This window comes from Thalia democratica, chromosome 3 (assembly GCF_965202585.1).
Source record: "Thalia democratica chromosome 3, ktThaDemo2.hap1.1, whole genome shotgun sequence".
In the NCBI taxonomy this organism is placed as follows: domain Eukaryota; kingdom Metazoa; phylum Chordata; class Thaliacea; order Salpida; family Salpidae; genus Thalia; species Thalia democratica.
Genome location: NC_139167.1, coordinates 72,625,055 through 72,652,135, shown reverse-complemented (window position 1 = coordinate 72,652,135; position 27,081 = coordinate 72,625,055). Strand labels below are relative to the sequence as shown.

At 23.3% G+C, this 27,081-nt stretch overlaps 1 protein-coding gene across 1 annotated transcript in view; it reads right to left on the bottom strand.

Moving 5' to 3' along the window:
• Window positions 1-26,671, bottom strand: part of LOC145832524 (uncharacterized) — a 63,198-nt gene extending 36,527 nt beyond the window's left edge. Inside the window, exons 1-9 of the mRNA XM_082939838.1 lie at window positions 26,568-26,671; window positions 26,282-26,367; window positions 25,805-25,906; window positions 2,541-2,640; window positions 2,017-2,167; window positions 1,854-1,949; window positions 1,486-1,676; window positions 460-556; window positions 292-400 (exon numbers count right to left, since the gene is read on the bottom strand). Of these exons, the coding sequence (XP_082795964.1) occupies window positions 292-400; window positions 460-556; window positions 1,486-1,676; window positions 1,854-1,949; window positions 2,017-2,167; window positions 2,541-2,640; window positions 25,805-25,906; window positions 26,282-26,367; window positions 26,568-26,671 (1,036 nt within the window). The remainder of the gene's footprint in view (window positions 1-291; window positions 401-459; window positions 557-1,485; window positions 1,677-1,853; window positions 1,950-2,016; window positions 2,168-2,540; window positions 2,641-25,804; window positions 25,907-26,281; window positions 26,368-26,567) is intronic.
• Between the last annotated feature and the right edge of the window lie 410 nt (window positions 26,672-27,081).

Sequence of the window (27,081 nt, the reverse complement as noted above, 5' to 3'; positions counted from 1 at the left end):
CAAACAGTTTAAAACAATAACAATAAGGTCTAGGTAAATAAGTTATAAAACTTGTCAAAGTAAGTAAAAAGGAAAATATAAGCTTCATTTAAGTTGATTAGTTTAAAAGTAAGTTTAGCTTTTAAAAAATCTTTTTTTAATTGTAATATGAAATTTGTAGTTTAAAAAATTAAAAAGAAAATTAATTTATAAGTTAGTTTAAGTTTTTTAATATTTTGTGTAACAAATTTGCTTGTACAAGAATGAATTCAATATAAAGAGTTTTTTCTTACGTATTAAAAAACTACTTACCTAGTGATTTAGACAGAGATCTGTGTAAGTCATCAAAAAATGATTGTTTTGAACATCTTTGACTTGAAATATCTGCTCCTGGTGTTAATAATACTTCGTTTAGAACTCCCTTGAAATATTACACTTATATTATATTTGTTTATTTTTTGTAACTCTAAAGTAACTTACAGTGAATCTATTTCTTCTACTTCTTTTACTACCAACATGAAATCTTGAAAACGGATAAACTTGTAAACTAGATGGAAATTCAATTGGTGTGCTGTTTCTGTATATATAATATATACTTTTGTTTACAAGTTTTTTAATTTATTTTTAGGTTAATTTAAACTGGTTATTATCAAATTTAAACATATTTTAATAAAAAACTCGTTATAATTGTAATAGTTTATTTACTTTCTAATATATAATTTTGTTTACAAGTTTGTTAATTTATCTGTAAGGCAAATTAAACTGGTGTATGTCAAATTTAAATAAAACTTAAAAAAAATCAATATTATATTTGTAATAGTTCTTACGTCACATTTACTTTTTAATATATAAATTTTTAAATAATGTTTACTTAAGAATGTAATATAAACCAATTAATAGCTCACTAGAAATATAAACGTTAATTTTGCACTTGGGATAAAATGCAGTGAAGCTCAAATATTAAACTTTAAAAAAATGTTTCGTTTATATTTGTTGATTTATTAACATTTTGTCAAAATCTATCTAAGATTACACAAAAACCAACGAGTTTACATAACAACTCTAAAAGTAGGTCAAACATTTTTGTCGTATAAACAATTAACATTACAAGGCGATAAATGCACGTTATACTTGTTATCGTGTTGTAGTAAGCGTGTGAACTCATGCATGAACAATAAAACAATGACGAAGCGTTGCTACGTCACTAATGAACATAACTTAAAGTTTAGCTCTAATTATAAACTTTAGCTTTGCTATTGATACGACAATACGACACATAATGTAGAAACATAGTACTGGAACAAAACTCTTAACAACATTTTAAAAACTAGTTTTTCTAAAAATACTAGATAATACTTTATACAGTACTTTTTAATCTTTTTACTATAAGCTTTTTTGGTGCGTTTTTAAAGACGAAACGCATTAATGATTTTAACAAAATAAAAGATGTTTTATGACCTTCAACACTTTAAAACAAATTTTATGAAACAAAAACTCGAAACTAACATATTGTTATTGCTTTGGACGGCGTCGTATTGAACGCAATCAAGCGTGAAGCTGACGTAATTTCCGGCAACAACGATTATGAAGGTGTGCCAGTTTCCGTCGACGATTGATGACGTCTTATTTTTCTCCGGTTTCAATGAATAAGAAACAAGATTCGGTTGAACTTTTGCAGTTTGTTTGTTTTTCAGAACCTTGCATAAATCATAAGTTAAATTATTAACAAACGGTGTATTAAAGCTATAATACAGATTTTATTATTGTTGATAGATTAATTGGTGTAATTAAGTCTTTTTGTATTAAAATCAAGTGTATAAATAGTTAAACATTACAAACTTTTCTAGAAGGTTACAAAATAACAAAATTGCCACCTCACTACTAAAACTTTTCAATTTATTTTTTGAAGCAAAGTCAAAATAAAGAGTCGATCTTTGTATTCTAACAGATAACAAAATACTCCTTCTATCCTGTAAAAGTATTAAATTAAGATAACTTATTTTTGTAACAAATACTTTATAAAAAACATTCACTCACAGGAGCAAGCAACGTTAACAAGTATTCGTTTTCGTTTCTAAATTCGTTTTTCCAAAAAGTAATTGCTAACGAAAATTCGGATGGAAAAAATTGACAGTATTTCATCAAAGTATTTGCATCCATACTTAATAAGCGATCTTTAGAGTCAAACCTTCAAATGTGTAAATTTAGTTTAAAAAAGCATTAAAATAATTTTATCTTTAGATATTTTGTCATTTTCAATTTAACTTGGTATTCCAAGCTATTTGCATGGTCTAAAATTAATTATCAATGTACAGAATTTTTTAGTCTTTTTATTATTAATTAGATGTTTGACAACTCAAAGATTGGAAGTTTTAAGTATTTGCTATTTCACAAACACAGATATATTTTTAAGAAAGATCCTTTATTGTTTACCTATTTACAAATTTCACCTTCTTTTAAAAGATAAAGAGTTTTGTTTTTTGGTTGCTAGTAATAAAACTTTAACCCACACTTTTAAAAATAAACTTACAGATAGTAACTTAATATCTTAACTAGCTTACCTATACCCTCTACGATTGTCAACGGTAACAACTTCAACTCCTTCAGTTTTCTTCCAAGTTGAAGTTACTGATGTTGCTAATATATCTACTTGAGAAGTATCTTTAAATGTATAATGCTGATTATAAACCTAAACTTTTATGAAATAAATGGGTTATACAACAATTTTTACTTTTGTACTGTTTATTACTACATTGGGTTTTAAATATTGCGCTTTTTTAACTTAATTGTAAAATTGATATTTTGTTAATTGATATTAATTGTAACTTGATTGGTAAAGTACGCAACCTTAAAGTTCAATTATATTACATTTAAAATAGGGTAATATCAAATAAACGTTGTACACGCAACAAGTAAAAAATGGAATATACAAAGTACTTACATTTTTATCAGCCTCTACAAAAATTTGATTTTACTTACTCGCTTTCTTATAAAATATAAAATAACTAAATTAAGTAAACAATTTGTATTGGTAGTAAATACAAATAACGTTCTTCTACTTTATTTTGTTTGTTTTTGAATGAAGTAGATGAAAATATCGCTAACTTTAAAATTAATATTTAGTTACACCTTGTTAATCAAACAAAATGTTATTGTTTTAAATATTTACACTTTTGTTTGTTAACTTTCGAATTTTGGGAGAGTCTTAAAACTTTCACATGGAATTTTGTTTATTTAAGATAAACTTTAAGTTTTACAACAAGAATTTTGATGACGTATATTTGTGTTTAATTTTGTAGAAATTTAATTTCAGTTTGAAAAAAATTAGACCTAAACATTCTTCGCACCAAGTTGTATAAATTTTCGAGTTAAATTAAAGTAACAGTTTTAAGCATTGCATATAATTTGAAAATATAACAAACGAGCATAAAGTTGATTTTATAGGTAAATTTATAAATTTTTCAAAAAACATAAAACTTTAATGACAATTATTTTCTTATCTTAAAAGCTATCTATTTTTTTTTTAGAGAACGCACCTTTGTCTTTAATTAAAAAAAAATTGGTTTGGGGTTTGAATTATTTCATGGGGTCCCTCAAAAAATAAAGGTTTTTTTTTTTTTTCATCTTACGGTATTACAACCAAAAATAAATTTTATTTTATTTTTTTTTAATTTTTTTCCCTTAGTTTGCATGTTATTTAAACTCCTAGATGTTTATTTTATAAAAAATGTTAATATCTTTTACGATTTGGCCCTAAAGCAAAATGATGTATATTCCACTATCATTTGCCTTGGCCATTTACTAGATAAAAAAATGATAAAACGAAAAAATTATAATAAGAATGTGAAAAACAACAAATTTAATTAAACTAAAATAATTAAAATTTAAAATAATTTTATTTTAAGGGGTCCCTCCAAAAATAAAGGTTTTTTTTTATTATTATGGTAATACAACCAAAAATAAATGTTTTTTTATTTTATTTTTCATTTTTTTCCCTTAGTTTGCATGTTTTTAAAACTCCTAAATGTTTATTTTATAAATAATATTAATATCTTTTACGATTTGGCCCCAAAGCAAAATGATTTATATTACACATAAAATAAAAAAAAAAATTTTAGATAGCTTTTAAGATAAGGAAAATAATTGACATTAAAGTTTTATGTTTTTTGAAAAACTTATAAATTTGCCTATAAAATTAACTTTATGCTCGTATATAACAATCTTGTTCAACCAAGTTTGAATTATTTTTTATCGAATTCAATAAAAAGCTTATAGTTACTGTGCTTTATTTATTATACTAATACAGTAAGCCAAAGTTTTCTAAAGTTATAACCATTAATTATTAAAAAATAAGATAAGAAAAGTTTAAGAACGAGAAACACCCAATTACTGCAAATAAAATATAATTTGTCACAAATATAAGTGACACCTTATTTGTATTTTCACACATTTCACTGGGCTATACTTATGAGCTCAAAGATAGAATCTTATTTTATTTTTTCTGTTGTTAATGTTTTTTAAGATTTTAAAGTAAAACTTACATTTGATTAATATTTTTTAAGTCAGTAGATAACAAAAAGTAAATGCAAGTTGGATTGATTCTTATAAATAAGCTTTTTTATGTTAATAGTTAACCGTGCATTAAATTTTATTGTAGTATCTTGCGCTTATTGTACAACATAATAAAAATGTCACAACTAACTTGATATTAACTTAGTTACAGATCGATTTTTTTAAGAGCTAAAATAAAAAACTGTTTGTTTAGTTATTGTTATAAAGCAATATATTGCACACGCAATTTTAAAATAAAAATATGATTTTAAATAGTCACGAAACAATATTGCTTGCTTTTAATATAGCCAAACTGATACTGTATAAAACTGACACGTAATTGAATATTATATTGGCAACATTTAATTAATAAACCAAGCATCCTATACGTGACAAACGGCATTAAGTATTGACTTTTAAACTATTTAATATCAAATTAAAGCAATACGTTTATCTTAAGTTGAAGATGTCCACAATAAGTTGAGAATTGACCCTTGCGTGTAAAAACAGCTGTTTTTTGTTTGTCATAAATAATGTCTTGTTCTTATTTGTTCAGACACTTAAACAGCAGTAAGAGCGTTGTTGAAGAAATAAATTGTCATTAAACTTTGAAATTTATTTTGTTCAAACAATGCTTTAGTGTAGTAGTTGTATGATGATGAATAATAAAGGGCACTAGCCTTTTAAATTAGAATTGAAAATCAAAAGGAAATAAAACCTCAATAAAACTTGTACTTGAGAACAAACAATAAAATCTTAGTAAATATTTGCAGACCATTCAGTGCAAACAAACATGTTTATGTCAAACAATAAATTAGAAACGATGAATTCGATATATGTAAAGCGCTGACTAGTTACTTTTATCGATATTTATTTTTATTGCTAGTACATGTACATGTTTTTGTCAAAAGCGTTGTTATTGGTTTTGATAAATTTAATTTATTTTATTAAAAACACAACAATTCATCTTAAATTATTTTATAACTATCACCTGTACAAACACGAGATATGGGTTTTCCACTTGTAATAGTTAACCACTGAAGAAGAAAAAATAAAATTGCAATGAAATTTTTACCATTGCATTTCATCATACAAATTGAGTTACCGCTTCTTTGATTGGCAAGAATATTCAGGTAATTTTAAATGAAAAAGATCAATAGATTCTGACATCACTACAAGATTATGTCAAATGCTTATTTAGTTTAATTTATACAAAAAGGAATATTAATGGTCTGCAAAAAAGTAGTTTAATATATAAATAAAGTTAATTTATACAGTCTTATTTTTACAAACATTATTACTATGTTTTTTGTAAAAAAATATACAAATTCCTTATATTCTTCTACTTTTTATAATTTTATACTTAGCCATTTACTTGCAAATACAAATAGAATAACAAATTAATTGCTTAGCGTAAAGAAATATTTAGTTTTATTTTTATACCACTTTAACTATGATTAATAGAAAAAAGATACTATTTTAAAATCGTAGTATATAATTTCAAAATACGATTTACAACGTTATAAAATTTTAAAAACAAAAACCTGAATAAATTATAACAAACCTAAATAATTTAAAATAAAAACAAAATACTTAGCTTATTTCATAATCAAGCTCTTACAAAATTTTTACGGTTTAAAAATAAAAATTTAACTCAAATTAATTAAACAGTGTCTTTTTTCGACTTCTTGCTAAGTAATTAATTATAATAAACTAAATGTTTTCACTTCATATGACTGCTTTAAGTATTTTATAAAAATTTAGACCCTTAAAGTAGATATAAAATCTTTAAAAGTTTAAACATAATAATTTTCGATTTAAATCTAAAATATTTTTATTACCAGATTTAAATTTTTATTTAACATCAAAATTTGTCAATAAAAGTTATAACAATTTTATATAAGTTCATTAAATCAAACGTTTTGAATTTAATGCTAGCACACTCAATGCTTAAAACTTGAAATAAATTTGTCTGTCGAAAACAATTGATGTTAGAAATACTTTTTCTACACTTGTCTTCTCTTTTATCAAAATTACTAACTTTTTTTATTCACGTTTTACTATACGTTCTAGTTTTTAAAGCAAACTCATTATGTTTATATATGTCTGGGTAATAAATTTAATTTTACCGAAGTTTGTTTATTAGCGCTGAAAACTTTGACGTTTATTTATTCTATTTGGAAACAAAACAACAATGTTTACTTCTTTCTTAAGTGTTTTATAATATTTTTTCCTCTGACTGTTAATCACAAACTCCAGATAAAGTTGAGCTTAAAATACTAACAAATGTGTAATGATTTTATTAAAACAATAAAATAATTTAAAAGAGATCTAGAAATAAACCAACTATGTTTTTAGTCCTTTAAAAAGTAAAAGTAAGCACTTTGTATGATAACTATTATTTTTTTTAGAAGAAGTTGAATAAACTTATACAATAGTGATTATCGATGAGTTATGCAAATAAAGACCGGTTACTAATAATTCAAGTTATGTTTAACTATAATTTAAAAAAGAAACTTGTTTAACTTTGTCAAACTAACCAGAAAGTAGTAGTTTTGTTTCCCACTGTATATTTTTTGACATATAATGTAGTTAATTATCCTTAAAAATTATGTTACTAACTATTCCTGTTATTAACCTTAATTTTATACTATAGAGTGCTTGTCCAAATTTTTAATTGTTGATTTCTTGATCGTGTTGAAAAAACTTAAACTCTTATAAGAAATAACAGTTGACTACACTTAAAGCTTTTTGCTTGTACTACTTTTACACACAGTTCCTATTTTGAACGTAAAACAAATATAAAATAATACTTTTAAGAAACTACCTAAAGTCTAATCAAATACAAAAGACTAAGACGAAAAAAAATCTAATAAAATTAATATAAGACGGCTTCTGTTAAAAAATATGATTACGTTAATAACATTTGGTTATATCCATTAACATTCTTTTAACATATGAAAAGTTTTTTTATAGATATATAATACTTAAAACTTAAAAGAAAACGTTTTCATTCTGTAGTAATTTATAGACTTTTAGTTAAAATTGATTGTGTAGTACTTAAATTTTAAAACAACGTAACTTAAAATATTAATTTAGTTGCAGTTAACCTTTAAGTCTTTTATAAGACTTTTAACTATAAAAATACAGTCAGTTGTATGTATAGTAAAAACTTGTTTTTAATTAGTTTTTCTAAATGTATGTAAAAGAAAAATTTATATATCAACTTTGAAATCAAGTTTTCCGAAACTAAACTTTCTCTTGGTTGACATGTCATATGCTAATAAAAATTTGTGATTCAATCTTTAGTAAAACGGTTTCTATCTTATAAAGAAGATGTTTCTACTTTTGAATCTCAATGGTAATGACACCACCTATATATTTAAAACATTATAAACCATTAACCTTATAACAATACTTTACTTTAGTTACAGTGAATTTTCAAGTCTATGTTATGTGCTGGTAGTTTTACAAGTACACATCTAATAAAAATGTTCCTTTTTATATACTTGGTTTCTCACGGTAGTAAAATTGAACTTAAAACTGTTATTTTTGATAGATTTACCAGTTTTATGAAAACTTGTTTTATTATATTTCAAATCATTTTTTTTTTTCTTTTTTTAAAGTTTTGCAGCGATTTGTAAATAAAATTATTTGATAATTTTTTTTTAGTTTTGAGTGTTACAACATTAAGTGTTAAAGACAAAATTTCTTTAAATTGTAAATTTTAGAATAAATTTTCATTAGCTTATAAGTTAACCATAAGCTATTTTTCTATAATGCTTGTTTAGTTTTACAAATAAAAAAAGTAAAATAACTAAAAATAACTAAAAGTTTACCCTTTATTAAAATAAGCACATCAAAAATTTTGAACGAGCATAAAACATAAAATAATCTAAAAATAACTAATAATTTACATTAAATAGTTAACATAAAAATTTATAAAAATTTGTGTTTTAATATTGCGAAATTTGATAGTTTCTGTCCCAATTTCTAAAAGACATTTGACAAGATAATAGCCTAACTTCAAAGAAAAGTTTTAAAAATATTTAATATTTTTTTTAATTTATGATTTATTATACTTGAATTTCTTCAATACTAAGTTAAAGCTTTAGATTTTGCTAAACTTGGTATCTCAGTTAACAAAAAAAGGAATTTTAATGACAAGGTTTTCTTTATTCATAAGCTTAAAATGACTTATAAAATAGTAAAACTATAATTTAATTATAGTATTCTGTAAAATCCTCATAGAAACGCTTTAACTTTTTGCAAATTTTTTCATTGTCATTAAAATAAAAATATTCTAATACAAACAAGCTTTCAAATTTTAATGTTTTTGCTTTGAATAATAACAGAAAAAACATGGTTCAGATAAATTATTTTCTAACTTTTTTAATGCATATCTGTGAAAAGTTTAAAATAATAATTTAGTTTATATCAAGACTATTTATAATGCACTATGTAAGTAAATACTGTAATTAATTCAATTTAGAAGAAATTTGTAACGAACTATAATTATATATTTCGTTTAATAATCAATGCAAAAAGTTTTACTAGATTTATTATCTTAGGAAAAGTATTTTATTAATTGTTTGCAGAAATAACTTAAAAATAACATACTTGTTTAAACTTTTTTTCAGCACACATAAAATTTAATATCTAAATTAAAGTTAATTGGTTTTAACTTGTCACCATGACTGTGTTAGCAATGCATTTACAAATTGCGTTATCAAATATCTTAGGAAAAATATTCTTTTAATTGTTTGTAGAAATAACATTTAAACAACATACTTTTTATAACATTTTTTAATCACACATGGAGTTTAATGTTTAAATTAAAGTTAATAAGTTTTAATTTGTCATCATAAGTGTCTTAGCCATTCATTTACAAACTATACCGAAATGTCCCAGAAATGATAATTCAACAAATAATTTTATAAATAAGTTTTAGAAAAAGAAGCTTTGTTGCAACCAACTCGAAATTTGTTCAGTAAAAACGTACTTACACATTCTCTCAAAATCATGTGCTTCGTTCTCTCGTTTTACCGGCAATCAATGTGTTCAAAATTGCATAAAAGCTTTAGTATGTTGTGACTGTTACCACAACAAAAATATGATTTTGCTGGTCTTATTTATGCTCTCATTATTTATATTAAACTTTACTTATATATTTGTCTTAATTTTAGTTCTCCAAGCTTTACTTTTAAGCCTTACTTGACATTTTATTGATTGTTCGGAAGCTGAAAAATAAAGTAATATGTTTTAAGTACTCTTAGTTTGTTCAACTAAAACATATTAGTTTAAACATCTTTATAAATAATTTTAAAACTATAAATATGTAAATACTTCAAAAGTTCTATTTTATTAATATTTTTTTTAAAAGTTTAACTTTCTTTATACAACAACTTTTTACCTTAAAAAAATGTTTAGTTAGGCTGTATAATGTTTTTAGTACTAAAAGCTATTAAAAAACAAAATTTTATGATTTTTTATTTTATATGTTGTTAGAGTTTGATGAATTTTCGACATTGGCTAAGATTAAACATTAGTTGTAAAAAAAGTATTTTAAAATTTTTACAATATTAAGAAGTTTAAAAATATTACAGATTTAGCCGTTATTACATTTGATGATTTATTAAAAGTTTATATTTATCTTCTATTTACGATCAAGTGTTAAAATTTCTTAAAAGGAAAGTGTGGTTAAGACCTTAAATGAAAACTGTTCCGATCATTTTTTTTTCATTTTAAAATTAATTTTGTTATTAAGTCTGTGCTTAAAGTTAGTTCAAGATAATTTTAAACCATCAGTTTATTTCATCTCAAAATTGGCACATTCAATAATAAAAGTGTTATTGTAATACTTTAACCAATTCATATCAAAAATAAATTGTTGAAATAACATATTTACTGAAAATATTTACGTTGATGGTCTAATACAAACATATTATCAATATTCATTACAAGTGTTGTTACAAAGTAACACAAACTTTTGCATTTACTTACATAATATATGATAAAATGATTGGTCATAAAACAGCACGTTAATTATAAGCTTTTTACTGATATAGATCAACAAACTTATTTTATAATCTTTTTTTGTTTTTATTAACAACAAGACTGTCAACGTTTTATCTCCTTTTTTCTAATTAAATGGCTTATGATTGTTTAAAAGAATGACCAGACATTTTGAGTAGTGAAGTGAGAACTTTACCTTGTAGAAAAAAATGAGTTTGAATTCATTTTTTGTATACACTATTATATGCTTTGTAACAAAACTTTCAAATGTGTGCTACTAATTTTGAAAACTGTAATTCTCGTGTGTAATTTTTAAGTATTTCAAGGACTTCGAATTATGAAATATATAAAACATTTAGATCTTTTTTCCTTTCAAGTTCAGCTATTACCTTGTCAGTTGTCACTACGAAATTGCGACAGAAGCTGTTACTTTTAAAAGCTGAAAAATAAAAACTATAATGATCATTTAAGAACTCACTTTCAATTACGTACAAATTAAAATTTATAAAAAATTACTGACTTTGAAAATATTTAAAAACACCTAATCTAACGAAGTAAAAAAAAAACAAAATAATTTAAAGTTCAATTTTACAACCGTGGGAAAACAAGTTGAAACATATGAACGTTTTTATTAGTTATATACTTGTATAACTACTAGAAAAAAAATTCGACAAATTAGATATAGCAATATAAATATACAAAAGTAAATGAATTCTGTTTTGTATAATCAGAATCTTAGGACTCTTAAAGTTTTGATTTAAAACTCAGCTCATGTTCAATAAACAATGTGTATTAATTTGAAACATTAAATATTGTTGTACTGTTACAGGTAAGTTATAAATAAATTTTGTACGTTAAAATTTTTATTGTTAGCAGTATAAAGCCCGAATTTAAGTAATTTATTGAAAATGTTCAAGTTTAATTTTATGACTTTTAACGTTTTCAAAAGATGTAAATGGAAATTTAAATAAATAAATCGTAAAGTAAAACGTATTATATACAAAAGTTTCGTTTAACACAGAGTTTAAAAAGTATAAATACAAGATTAATAGTTATAACTATAAACGTAAGATTTTTTTTTTATTTTGTTTTTAAACGTATAAATTACTATTTTTTATGATGTTGAAAAACTTTGTTAAACTTACATTGTATCTATCTTCACAAACTGCTTATCTAAATTTTATCAACTTACTTAGCTGTTGTGTTGTTTTTGTTTTAATTGGCTACAAGTTGTTACTTAAAAGTAATCATATGACAATTTTTTTTTGTGTGAAAATTACACTAAAAAAAGCTGTAAAAATGGTAAAATGTTCATTTTTACAATGTTAGCATCATAAATTTATATTATACCACAATACTTGTTTAAAATTAAACTGTGTGAAAAAAAATAAATGTCATGTCAAAATATTGCTAACATGAATTTAAAAAGTCTAAACCAGTTTAGTTTTAAACTTAATACTTAGAATAAAATGTTTTTTAAAAACTAACTGTGTTAGTTTTTTTTTTCATTTTGTAATAATAATCGATAAATGTGTTTGAATAACTTCAATTACAGTTCTTTACTTAAAAACTAAAACCTATATTAATTCATTACAAACATTGTTTACATTTACTTATAACAATTCCAATTACATTAATTAATTTGAATAAAACTTCACTTTAAGAAAGTTATTAAAAAATCATTTGTTAACAAGTTTATATATTATAAGCTTAAGTTTATGTAAAATCTGTGTTTTAAAAAAAGACATTAGAAATAAAAAATAAGTTAAAACTTTATATGAAAAATTTTAGAGTGCAAATGGAAAAAATTACTTTTTTCTGCAAAAAATATCAATTAAGTTAATTTTATGAGCAGCAAGTGTTAACAAATAAAAATAAGTCAGAAAATATCCATTTACGGTGACAAATAAGGATCAAAAAAGTTTCTTTATAACAAAACAAAAAATAACTAAGTTTTATTTCTTAAAGCTCGTTTTTATAAAAACTGAATACATCAAAATTTAAATATTAAAAATCGTTAAGTTTTGGTTTTAATAAAAATATTTTAAATACTAAAAAATAGAAGTTGTAATCACTGTAACAAAATCATTTGTGCAACTAAATTCTATAAAAATATTTAAAACGTGAAGGCTGCTTTTTTAACACTAGTACTTTCAGGTAAGTACAACTTGAATTTAAACTTATTTGATTTTAATTAGTAGTAATGCTGAAAGTACAAAATAGTTTTATTTAAAATCATTTAACAGTTGCTCTAAACTAAATTAGCACTAAATTAGTAGTTAAAATGACATGCGATGGTAAAACGATTTTTGATAAAGAATTAAATCTAACTTTAAGTTTGCTTGTTGTTCATTGGATACTTTTTTATATAAAAAAACTATATATCGTCGTTTTACAGGTTTTAACAATGATAGAAAAAAAAATAATTTTTAGTGTTTCTTACATAGCGAGTTAGAGTTAAAATTTCATACAAAATGCTTTAGGAAAAAGTTAAAATGTACTTAAATAAAAGGTTTTATTTTGTATTTATTAAATAATAAAGAATTTTTAACAAATTATTAATCTATACATTAAATAACTGTTTGCTATAAATGCGCTTTTTGTATAAAACTATCTGCAAATATTTGCTAAGATCTTATTGTTTGTTCTCAAATTTAAGTTTTATTGAAGTTTTTTTTAACTTTAAATATTCAATTTTAGTTGAAAAGACTTTTATCTTAAAAGTTTTATTTTTGTGCAACTACTTAAGTAAACTATTGTTCAAAATAGATTTCAAAGTTTAAGGACAACTTTATTCTCCAACAACACTCTTACTGCTTTTTAAGTGTACGAACAAATGATAACAAGACTATATTTTACGACAAATAAAAACAGCTGTTTGTGCTTGAAATGGTCAATTCCAAACTTCTTATATAGACTTATTCACATTAAGTAAATGTATATTGCTCCAATTTGAACATAAGTTGTTCGATTGTCACAATGTCAATTGTCACATATATTGTGTTTAATTTTCTATTAAATGTTGCCAATATTAAACTCAACTACGTGCTAAATTTATTTTTGATCTGAAAATATAGCATTTCTATTTCGTGACTATTTTAAAAACAAGTTTCTAATTTAAACATGAGCGTGCGAAAAACTGTTCAAAAAATATATTAAAATTTTACAGTTTTTAATTAATACTTAATGTTTGATTAGGTTTCAAGTTTTTGATATTTTCTTATATTTTACGTAGAACTAAAAAAATAAATTCAGTTTAAAATTAATTTAGTTTACATTTGCTTTCGGCTTTTAACCAATTATATAAGCTTTTAAATTAAGAAACTTTGGATTTGTAAAAAATAGTGACCAAAAGATATTTCTTTTAATGAAATATAATTTTATTTTATGAGCTGATAAATATAGTCTATTATAGTGTTAAGAATCTAAATAAGGCGTTATTTATGTTATTGACACATAATAACTTGCAGTAAGTAAATGTTACTGTTCCTTTATTTTCGCTCTAACTGTAATAATTAATGGTTTAAAAATTTAGCAAATTTTTTATCACTTAATTACTAACCATAAGTCATTGATTTATGTTGTGAAAAGTAATAAAAATGATAAGGTCCATTAAGTATCCATTTAACCTCTATACAAAATACAGACTTAACTGTTATTTCTCTTTGACTCTAACATCTGTACAATTGGTTAAAATAATATTTTCGTTTTTATTTACTTAGCAGAAAATAAATTTCTATAAACTAAGCACAAATATAGGTCATCAAAATTGTTTTTATAGAATTTTGCGTTCTATCTTAAACAAACAAACTTATGTGTGAAAACTTTATGACTCTCCCAAAATTCGAAGGTTAATAAACAAAAGTGTAAACATTTAAAACAAATATTTTTTGTTTGATGTCTAAGGTGTAACTAAATATTTATTTTAAAGTTAAGTTTTTGTTTGTAATTAGAAAAACAGGCAAAACAAAATACAAAAACATAATTTTTTCTTAATTAAAGAATTTTTTATGGTACTACGCTACAATAAAAAAGTTTTGACAACAGGAACATCTGATATCGAATATATCAAATATAAGGAGTAAAATTTAACAATATTTTTTCTGTTTCTATTTTTTTTTTTTTATGTATAATCATATTAAACATTTCTATTTTCTTTTTACCTAATATTTTATACTTTAAATAAATATAACTTCAAAACCTTATTATTATGTTTACTATTATATTGAAAAACTAAAAAAAAATCTAGCATTTTTTAAAGTCTTCTTATTTATTTAGTTTAGTAGTTTACTATTAAATTCTATCAATATTTAGTAGGTTTTTAGCACTAGTAAATATCTGACTAGTATTGATTCTACAGATGTTGTATTTTATATCTATACACTTGAAAGCCAACTTATCTTAAGTTAATTGTTTATATGTAACTCTGTTTTTTATAATAGGTATAACTTACATTAATTTTATATTTAGTATCTATTTACTGTAGTTAAAACAAAATAAATGAAATCGGTAATTTATAAGTAAATACATTTTTACTAATTAATTCATTTTTAATGATAAATTTCAAGTGAAAGGTCTTAATTTCTAAACTGTATTTAAAATTAGTTATTTATTTTTTACTTCTCTTATCAATTGTCTGAGAAAAACAGTTAAAAAAGCGGTAAGTAAAAAGAGTTGAGTGACAGCAATGTTTATTTGAGTTTACTTTTATCTCTTGATAGGTGTTATTCGAACAAAAAATACAAACTCAAATCAAACAGAACTGTGTTAACCTTTCAAGCTTGTTTATTATGTGTACCAGATAAATATAATATTATTTTTTTTAAACAATAGTTTGAGATACTCAATCTTTTTTGCAATACTTGTTTTTATAAGATAAAGTTGAAGGTATTATACTTTTCAAATGGTATGAATTCTTGTAAAACCTATAAAAAAATATATATACTTTATTTATTACATTAAAATGTACATTATTGTTTTGGGACTCCAGTAAAACAGATTTAAATAGCTAAAAATTATGCTTTTTTGCAATTATATTACTTTTTTTACTATTAGTTAAACCTAAAATTTTTTTAAGTATTTTTCTTATATTATAAAACACTAACACTTTTTAGACACAAAATTTTTTAATGGTAGGCTATTTATTTAAACTGATGTTTAAAGATAATGTTTAGATAAAACATACAAACCTCAAAAAAAAAAAAAACTAAAATATTGTGCTACCAGCTAACGCTGTAACTAAATATATCATAATTTATGTTTATAGTTTTGTAAACTGATACACAAATATAAATTATTTGAGTATTTGTGACGTCGTGTTACAATTACACACCCTAAATTGACCTTACAAAATATAACATTAGGGTTTTAAATTAACCATGTAATTTGTTGTCATGGCAATAGTTTTGTTGTCAAGGATGAATAGTTAGTAATAAAAAATGATTGCAGTTGTTATCTAAACTATCTAAACTAAGATTATTTTTTTAAATATATGCTCTTTTTAAACTTGAAAAAGTCTTAAGTCGATAGAATTGACTTTTAAATAAGTTAAAACAAGCTTTTGAAAAATACACAGCAAAAAAAACTAAAGCTAACAAACTAACTTTAATGTTTTCTGCTGTTATAGTTTGCGACAACAATAAATTTTTGATAAACACGTCAAAGTTGAATGACGTATACAAACTTCAACAAATGCTTTTGTAAGACGTTTGTATGAGTTTTAAAACGCATTTTGAAAATTATATCGAAGTATTATTACTTTGAAAACCATTGAATATTAGAAATGTATTTTTCTTTTGTCAAAAACGATGAGTTCACAAACAAGTTGACATAAAAACGCCTTTAAATGCTTTTACAAATTCGATAAAACGAATTTCTATGGATAATTTGCCTCTCTTTTTTTTTTTTGCAAGAAGAAAATGCAACATTAAAGCATTATTAATGTTTTTGATTCAATATACTTAACATATAAATAAATATAAATTTTGTTGCTTCATCATTTGACTTTAATAAACAGCAAATAAGTTTCAAGGTGACCATATATTTTGTTGTCACAATTAACTAGATATTGCTACGTTTGAACAATGAACAACAATAAATTATGGTAGATAGTTTAATACAGGTTAATTGCAAAAACTAATTGTCATTTTTTCTACTCTTTTGATATTGATATTGTTGACTTCCGTTTAAAATAAGACATAAGAATAAGAAAATTTTAAACAGCTTGTGAAGACAGGTTAAAATAAAATTGATAATTTATGATTTTTAAATTTGTTGCAGTTTAAAGTTTATTCAAAATGTAACAAGGTTTGTCAAGAAGTCAATTACATATTTAAAAAATAAAAAATTTCTAATTAATGTCATATAAGGAATAATTAGTATCAAACTTATGTATAAAATTTTTTTTTTGTTTACCTGCACTCAATATTTTGTTTTTGTTTATTTTAAAACGAAAAAATATTTCAAGTTTGGTTTACATAACTTTAAAAATAATTAGTAAAAAAATTAAATAAATAGATCAGTTTTGTATTTTGTTGTAAATTACCTTAATTTAAACTGAAAGCTTTAAATCTTGAATTTTGTTATTTTTTTAAGACTTATTATAGTAAAACAACTATAAACTTTTCTTGGTATGTTACTGGTTTAACTTGAAAAAAACAATCTATTTTACGACGAAAACATTTTAAATCAAATAGAATTTATTACAAGTACTAATCACTATATAGTACTTATTGACAAAAGTTTAATGATGCATTTGTCAACAAAACATGTTTTTACAAAAGAACACAATTTAAATTTTTGATACTACCGTTTTTAAGTATGTTTACATAGGTTGTAAAGCAGACTTGTATGATTTTACATGATTGAAACTGTTCCAATTTATTATTTAAAAAAAAAAGCAACAAATTTTTGTTTTGAAACATTTCAAAGTATTTATTATCTTTCAAATACGAATTTTAAAAGACAATAAATGCATTTGTTATTTTATTTAGACATAAGTAAAAAAAAAGAATTAAACTAGTTAAAACACTAGTATTTTTTTTTAAAAGCTTTATGACTAAAAAATTTATTTAATAACGTTTTTAGTATTTAAAAAAAAATATATGTAAGATGTTGAAATATATTTTATATAAATTGTCAATACTGGTGTTAGACAGTACAAAAACTTAAACCTTTCTAAAGTCAATCTAAAAAAAATAAAACTAGTTCTAGTAAAACACTAAACATTTTTACTTCTGTTTAAATTATTACTAAAACTAAAGCTAAATTTTTGACTAACTTAAGTTTGAATAATGCTTTCAAAACGTTCGCAATTTATTATTACTGGTAATTATATTTTCGAAAGCCTTTTGTAAGGTTTATACAGAACCTTAATTGCTGTTAAGTAAAATTGAAAATACTTTTCTAAGGCAAATAAACGCAAATAACTTTTAAATATGCCACCAGTACAAAGAAACTTTTGTATATAAATATATATATTTTTTTTTTTAGTTTTCTTAGATTACACGTTTAAATTGGTTACAGTTTTAAATTGTAAATATTACAATATTTGGTTTTACTATATGAAATTGATTTGGGCTTTATTTATTCTATCTATGTAAGTCCAAATAGATTAATCTTAATACCTTTGAAGTCTGTTGTGTTATTTATTTGCTAAACCATTGAAGTTTAAATTTAAATTATTTATAGTTGTATGCAAATACATCAAACCTACATTAATGATGTTGTTGAAATTATTTCAAACTAAAATAAAACTATTTTATAAAGTTTCCGAGTGCAAATAAGTTTAGTAAATTAAATTATGGGTATTAAAAGTGTGATTACATTTTTTCTCAAGTATGTTTATCACATTTCTATTGAAGTTTTTTAAAACCTGTTTTTATTTTTGTTTTAATTCAATGACTATAGTGTGACTTTTTGTTGTTGTTTAGAATGTGTTTGTCTTGTTTGAAACGATAAAACTTCAAATAAACTAACAAAACTTATGCTTTAAATGTTTTATTTATTTTATAAAACAAACTATTGTTATTGAACGATTCTGTTGAGATTTTTTTTAAATACATAAAAGTAGTGATATTTAATTTTTGCGTAGGTTAAGTAAGTTGTTTTAAGGGTTTAGTTTTTTATTAATGGGTGCATGTAATATCAATAAACAAAAAAATGACATCAAAAATGCGTTTTTCATGTTTTTACTACTATTCGTTAGAACTTGCAGTGGGCAAGTAATAACAAAACTCGTATTATGATTTTAAAACTATCAAAACTGGTTAGTCGTGATAAATTAACTCAGTAAACTTTGTAGTCGCTGATGTGTTTGCAAATACTGTTTGAAAGATAATCCATTACAAACAACTAGTTTATCACACTTTCATAGGCAAAGTCATATTCAATCTTTAAGCAAACAAACTATGCTCAATTTATTTAGCTAAAAAAAAATCTTCGATTACCTGTCTTTGGAATATTGTTTAAGTATGAACTAACTGCTTAATAAAAAATAAAAATACCTTGAACTAAAATAATTGTGTTTGTAATTAAAACAGTTAAGTAAACGACGCTGTGAAAAATAATTTTTATTAGAACTAATGCTTCAGTCGTAAATAAAACTTTAAGTAGTAAGGCACTTAAAACATTTTGACTATTATAGTTTGATTATCTTGAATATATTAATAAAAATTAATTTTAAGCTCATACTTATATTTAAATTTAGCAAACGATTCTAAATAACATAGAGCTTTTGCGTATTAATTTTTAAAAGACGTAGAATTTTAATGATATTTTCATTTTGGTGCAAAGTAGGTATCCATTTTACTTTTAATATACTTTAAAGCATCAAAAACTAAGATATACTAATAGTAATTGAATATGAAATAAAACAAAATTTTTAACAATATATTTCTGTTTTATGACACAATAAGTAAAAGTTGAATTGATCACTTATCATTTTGTAAAACTGGAAAAACTATCAACAAATTTAAATACATGCTATTGTAAAAAAATATTGTAATTTTATATGTAAACACATGTTTTCTTAACAGCTGGAAAATGAAATTTTTGTCAAGATAAGTAAAAATGTGACAATTACAGTAATATTGAACTTTTTATTTAAATATGCTTTCATTTTAGTTTAAAAGTACATACTGACCAAAAAAATATTTAGGAGTTTTGTTTTTGTATGTTGAAAATATTAATAAATAATTTATTCAAAACTTTAAATCTTAACAAAACTTAAAACTAAAACGTAGGTTTTCTACAATATGTTATTTAGTTGAAGATAGTGTTGTAGTATGTTTTGAAATTTTTGTTCGCTAAAATTTTTTTTCATTATGCTTGTGATTATTACTAAAATAGTTATTTATTCACGACAACATTAATTTCAATTTTTCTATTGAAAATTAGTCATTAAATTTCACAATAGCTATATTAAGCAAGTCCAAAGTTTAGCAACCTCATATTTTTTACATTATTAGAAATAAAATTAAAATTACGTGTGTTTTAAAATACATTACGTGATAATGAAAACAAAGTTACAGATTAAAATTTTTGGTTTTTAGTAGTTATTGATAACTAAAAAGTTTGTTTTGTAAAGTTTTAATGTTAGCATTTTTTTTCTTTACTTTAAATAACCTTTGAACCGTATATTTACATCTTAAAAATAGTTTTATGCAATAATTAATACTCTTTTTAAACTTAAATTAAAATGATGTCTGTTTTTATATTAATAAACCACACAAAAATTGTAATTTTTAACCAACCAAAGACATTGTAAAATTACAGTTTAAATACTAAGTTTAGTTATACGACAGTTCAATCATTTAAATATTTATGACGTCATGTCACACCCTTGTCTGACCCGTGAATGTAACAAAACGTTTTTTATCGACCGTCTAATTATTTGTCACGGCAACTATACTATTGGGACAAGGTTGACTGATGAACAATAGAAAATGGTTGTAGGTGTAATGTTACAGAATAATTAAATAAATGTCATTATTTTAAGCGTGTTTTTTAAGTCATTGTACAGAATGTTATATACTAAATAAAAAATGTTAAGTAGTTTTATTTTAGTTGACTTTTTAGCCTGAAATTGTTTATTCTACGAAATTTGCAACAAATAATTTTGAACAGCTATGTTTTAGTTCAAACCTATATTTAAATTCAAATATAAATTAACGTTTTTTTTTGCTTTTTTTTTTAATTTTGTTGTCTAGTATAATACTTTACCTAAATTAAAATACTTTTATATTAAAAACTGGTAGAAAAAAAAAATTAATAAAAAGTTTTATTTTAATTGTCGTATCAAGTAGATACTAAGTACATTTTATGCATTTCTTGTAAATTTCTCATACCCTTGTAAATTTAGTTAAATATTTCTAAACTACTATAGTCAACTTTGTATTCGCCAATCACTTATTATAAAGGATTACTAAGTTTTCAAATCCATTACTAAGTTTTATGGCAACAGAGCTGTTCGGTTATAACTTTCGACAATTTTTTTAAAAGATTCAGCTTAAAACTAGATAACAGTTTATAAATTTTCATGAAATATTTTTTATCTGATAAGTATAGTAAGTTGAGTAAAAGTTGTTAATGACCATGTTATTTTAAACATAAGAGTTATAAAAACATTGCGACCCCGCTATACTTAATTTTTTATTTATTTATAAATTAATTAAAACTTATTTAGTCAATATTTGAACGGTTTAGTTATTTATTTAGTTAAATACAGTATAAAATTCGATTTTAAATTGTCAATTTGTTATAACTGGCATACATTGAAATTAAACTCCAAAAATACTTTTCATCTAACTTAACTGAGATTAATAAACAGATAATCCAACAACCAACATCCTTCTTCCGGTTGAACATAAACTTGGTTTATTAAAATACACTATTTTTAGAACATAAAACGTGAGCGTATTAACTTGTTAAGGATGTTTAATAGCATATTTCTATCAGCAACAAACATTATTGGTCAACAGATTAACTATCGTTATATGCTAATTACTGCATGTATTCAGGTTTAGCCTTGACCATTATGTCTGCTTGTATCCTTTCTTTCGTCTTTGCTGTTCAATTTTTCGATTTACTTGAACTTAACTAACAGAATTTTTATTTAAACTAATAGAAAGTTAGTTTTGAATGCTCTTAGATGATTTAAATGTATAACTAACTACTTCAAGGAGAGTTTTATTGGTACACAGACATTTTTTTGAGATTCTACGTTTTAAAAAATGCAAAGTTTTATTGCGTAATAATTATCTACAACTTTTTACAAAACATTTAAAAGCAAGATTAGTTTCACAATAGTTTCAAAATAAACTTATTGCCAAGGTGTTCACTAAATGGATTTTTGCTTGATAAATATTTAGTGTCATTTTTTTAAACAAGTTTGTGTTTAAATAAAAGTATTATGAAAAGCAATTTATTTAGAATAATTAATAACATATACTGTTTGCAAGTCCTAAATAAAAAAATGTTTTTTATAACATATTAACAAAGCTTGACTCATTACAATTTTATTAAAATGTTGAGTTCAGCATTTTAATATTTATGCTTTATCAGTTAAACATTGTACTAAAAGATGCTATCGACATAATGTTTCTGGTAATGACAAATAGTAAAAATATAAATACTTTTTTAAAGCAAACTAAGGAAACAAGTTTTAAATAAATTAAATAGTTTTGCTTATTGTATTTATTGTGTATTTTATAAGTCTTATAAAAAGTGTTTTTTTTTATCAATACAAACTTAGGTATATACAAAATAGTACATTAATATTCATTTACTCTATAGAAACAGGTTAACTTTTAATAGTTCAAAATGAAGTTTGTTTTAGTATTTTTTTTTTATAAATGTAAATTGACTTGATATGAATAAATGTTAAGGCTTTATATTGTTGTTTAAAGTTAGCAACAACAATAAGTGTTAGAATAATACGTTAAGTTTAAATGAATATTTTAAATATTATATTAAATTATTCTATTACTTTTGTGTATAAGCTTTATAGGAGCCTCTTTTAAGTTTAAGTCCAACAAAACATTTTTTTTAAAGTCATATTTTTTGTGTTTAATTTGTGTATTTAACTATGTACAAAAAGCGATAATCCTAAATATCAATGGGTTTTCATATAGATCAAAGCATTTTAATCTTTTTGTTAGAAATTTTTAAAATTCAATTGGCTCTTTTATTATGTTTTGAACATATGTTGTTTTTGCATTGCTGTTGAAAACTTTTTTTTTGGTAACAACACAATTTTATAAATACTTTACAAACTCAACTGAAATACGAAAAAAAAACGTTTTTGTTTTTTAAATGAAGTAATTTTAACTATTTATATTAAACTGATAACTCTTCTTTACAAAAAATTTTTCAATGTTATAGTTTTCAGTTAATTTGAGTTTTATATAGTTTTTTTAGAGTTATTTTAAGCAAAACACATTACCGAATTTTATTAAGTAAGTATTAAAACTTTGTTATTTTTTAGTACTTCTATATTAAAAACTAATCAATTGTTTGCACCGCACGTTGTAGTTTTTAAACGTTATAGTTGTAACATTGTGTTTTTTTAATAAAAAGTATAATAAAGTACTTCAAACTTTAAGCTGAATTTTGTTCATAAAAATTATTTATTCAGTTACTTACTTAAGTGCATCAAAAAATGCTTAGCAATCTTTAAATTGTGTCAGAGTAAGTATAAAACTGAAGTAGTTGTTATTAACTCTGCAATTTCAGTAATAAACTTAAAACAAATTAAAAATAAATTATAAAGATGCTGGAAATAGTTGGAACGAATTCTTTTGTTATCACCTCTTATGTTCTCTCATAATCACGTTTTTTTTACCTCATATTTTTTTACCTGCAATGAATGGGTTAAACCTTGCATAAAAGTTTTCGAATGTTGTGAATGTTACTACAACAAAATGATGTCTTAATTCTACTTATTTGCACTTATTATTGGTTGTTTACTTGACGTTTTATTGACTTGTTGTACAGCCGTAATTAAGGTATTTACTATTTTGTTGTGATTGCTGAAAACTAAGATATATACTTGTTTGTTGTATTATGCTTAACACTTGTCTTATCAAAATACACACTAGTGTCAATCTCTTTATCAATCAGTTCGACGTTGAAATTAAATTTTTAATGATATATCAAAAAAAAAAAACGTAAAACCATAAATGTATGCATAATTTCAGTTTACATTTATTTGGACTTTTTAGTTTATTATAACACATAGTTTGTTCAAAATATGATAAAAGTTATTTATGTTACTTTTTACTAACTTCCATCGAAACCAGCTTCTTAAAACAACAAATTTAATGTACATATCTCACGTTGATGATCTAATATAAACATATAATGAAAGTTCGTTACAAATTTTGAAAAATACTAAAACTTAAAGTGTTTACTCACATAACAAAAAGTCTGTTTATAATGTGACACGTTAATTTCTAATTTCTCACCAATGAGTATTAAATTGCCCATTCTGAAAACTTTTTGTTAATATTCATAACAAGACTGCCAGCTTTAAAAGGTCTACTATGTTGATTAATTTTATTAAAATGGTTTATAACAAACAAAAAGTGACTAATCATTTAATCAAGTTTTATAAAAAATCACATTTGTACAAAAATTAAGTTTCAATTTATATTAGTTACTTACTACAAAGTAGATAGTACAAGTTGTTGAAATAGGCCACTGAAAATGACAATTACCTACAGCTAATATATACAATATTGTGCCACTAATTTCAAAAACTACAATTTCTACATACAGTTTTGAAGTACATCAAGTACACCAAACTGCAAAAACTTTTAGGTATTTTTTGAAACCTTCTCTTTGAAGTTTAGTTATAATCTTGTCAGTTGTCCCTATACAGTTTTGACAGAAACTGTTATTTTTAACAATTAGAAAAATAATAATGATCATATCAGTATTTGCAAAAAAGTAAGTATAACTAATACTTTTGAAATTAAACTTGTACGTTAAAAAGTTTTTTAAGATATTAATTTTTTAATCAGAAAAAAAATCCAACACAGTTTTAACATTAAAAGAAAACAAGTAGAAATGTAAAAACTTTTTTATGTTTATGTTAGTAAAACTACTGCAGGACAACATTAAGCTCAAAAGTTTTCGACGAAAGTTATAGCCATAAACTCATAGAGTATTCAACAAGTATTTAAAATATAGAAAAGTATATCTAAAAACAAAAGGAAATTTGTTATTGTTAATATAATAACACTTTTACCACAAAATACACATAAAATTAAACATAAAAACATTTCAGCGTATTACATTTTTGCCTTCTTAAAAGATGTTTTAACCTTTCATTTAAGTATTCAAATGGTTGCTATAAGTATTGTTTATTTCCTTTCAAAAGTTGATCTAAAATTAAATCTATTTTTTTAGTTCTTATCTTACTAAAGAAGTTTTAAAGTACATTTTTATACAAAAAGTTTAAGTAATATTCGTTTTGTTTTTTTGCATTTTGTTTAAGTGGTTGTTTTAAAACTAAAAATTTAAATATTTAAATAATAAAAAAATAGTCTAATAGCTCGTAAAAAATTATTAGTATGTGGTGTACGACTCAATAACCGGTGTAACAACAGTTACTTATAGTTTTAGATATAACTACTACACAGTGGGCTGAAAACAGGGATCAAGCGGCTATTGACATAAAACTGTCATAAAAAGCAGTATATTACAATTTAAAGTTGCAATTAGTGTTACAATATGACCAATGTTTGTTTTTATTTAAAAATTAGTTAAAATTTTAATTTCTAATAAAACTTTAAACAAATAAACTTAAAAAAATAATAATTGGCTACCTCAAAAGAGTCACATTTACTCACGTTTTAGTTTAAATATTAATGAATTTTCAATATCAAGCCGAATGAAACTATACTCTAAATACAGTTTATTTTTAATTTAAGGCTGTTCTGTGTATATCAAAGTTTGTATTATTAATAACGTTACATTTGTACTAGTTTATCAAAAAAAAAATAACCGTAAACATTTTGAACAATAAAAACTTTTATCGTTGCAAAACAGTGCAAAAAACAAAATAATTTAGCCTGTGAGTAAAAAAAGTACTTTAAATATACTAGAAAATATAAGTCAAAAAGTAAGTTTTTAAAACTTGTTTGAAATTAAGTTTTTAAAATAAATAAAACACTCTATTCAGTAGAACAAAGCATATGTAACAACGTTTCCCATTCTGAACTACATGATGAAATTTTTTCATCTAGCTGCAAACAACTTCGCGCAGTATGTCCAACTTCTTTACAATAAGTGCAATTCAGTCTGTCTAAAGTGTTGTTAACATCGTAGTCACTCTTGTCCCATAATCGATTTAAACAATCTGTTAAATTTTTTTACTGAGAAGTTTTCCTTATAAAGTTCATTCTGTACTGTCTTAGAAACTTTTTGTTAGCTTCCAATCCACTTTCGGTGTATTTAAGCAAACCTCTACCGTTGTTTTGGTTAATTAGTTCAAGAACAGTATGCGCAGTTGGTGTAAAGCGAATCCATTTAACCGACATGACTAGCATCATTGTTTTTTCACATAAAACTGAGTAATTCTCTACATTAATCTTTCTGTTAGAATTTATGAGGCATAAAATAATAGAAACATACAAAATAATTTTGTCAATGTTTTCTTTTAAACTAACATCAGAAATGTGCTTTGTCAGCAGAGTCCTATTATTGGTGTTTAGCAAAGTTTTGACTACGTTACCTGTTGTAGAAGTTCCACCATGGCCTGTGGGATCCGGTTTTTCAAGAGCAACTTTAATTTCTTCTTCTACACATTTCTGAATTTTTCTTTTTGACTCAATTAAATTATTTACACCTTGACTTTTAGATATTTTTTCAAACTTCGATTCTGACCAATTAAAATGTCCAGCCACAGCATGATAACATATTTTATAGATCCATCCGAATACTCTGAGGTAACTGTGAAGCGGATGTAAAGTCAAGTGCTCTTCATTTGTAATTGGTTGCTTAGTTACTCCCTGTCTAACCTTATAGTCATTTGGTTTTCGATTTTCAAGCAAGTGCCATTTCTCTTCACATATTTGTTTTGTTTGTTAAAGAGAACGATCAACAGGAAATCCTGCTTTAACATAATCTAAAGTATTACATTGTTCCTTGCTATAACTACAAAGGCAACAGAAGGCACCTCCTAGACCAGTAAGCAAAAATAGTATAAAAAAACTATTTTAATAACTAAAACATATGCTAAGCTACCATATTTTGACCAATACTAACTATTCTCGTCATTCTTGGAGCTTAAATGATCTGTAAACAAAAGTAGTTGAGTTTATACACATTAAGAACCTTCTAGAACATACAAAATGGTCTTTTTTGTCATAGTGAAAAATCAGGGATAGGATATTATATCAAATTTTTTAACAGAAATATCGCTTGTAAAAATCTAAAAAAATAGTTATATTCCACATGATAGATTTGTCTGTAAACTTGTATATAGAATCCTTGTCATTTTTACTAAATCATAAAAAAAAAATTATGTTGGTT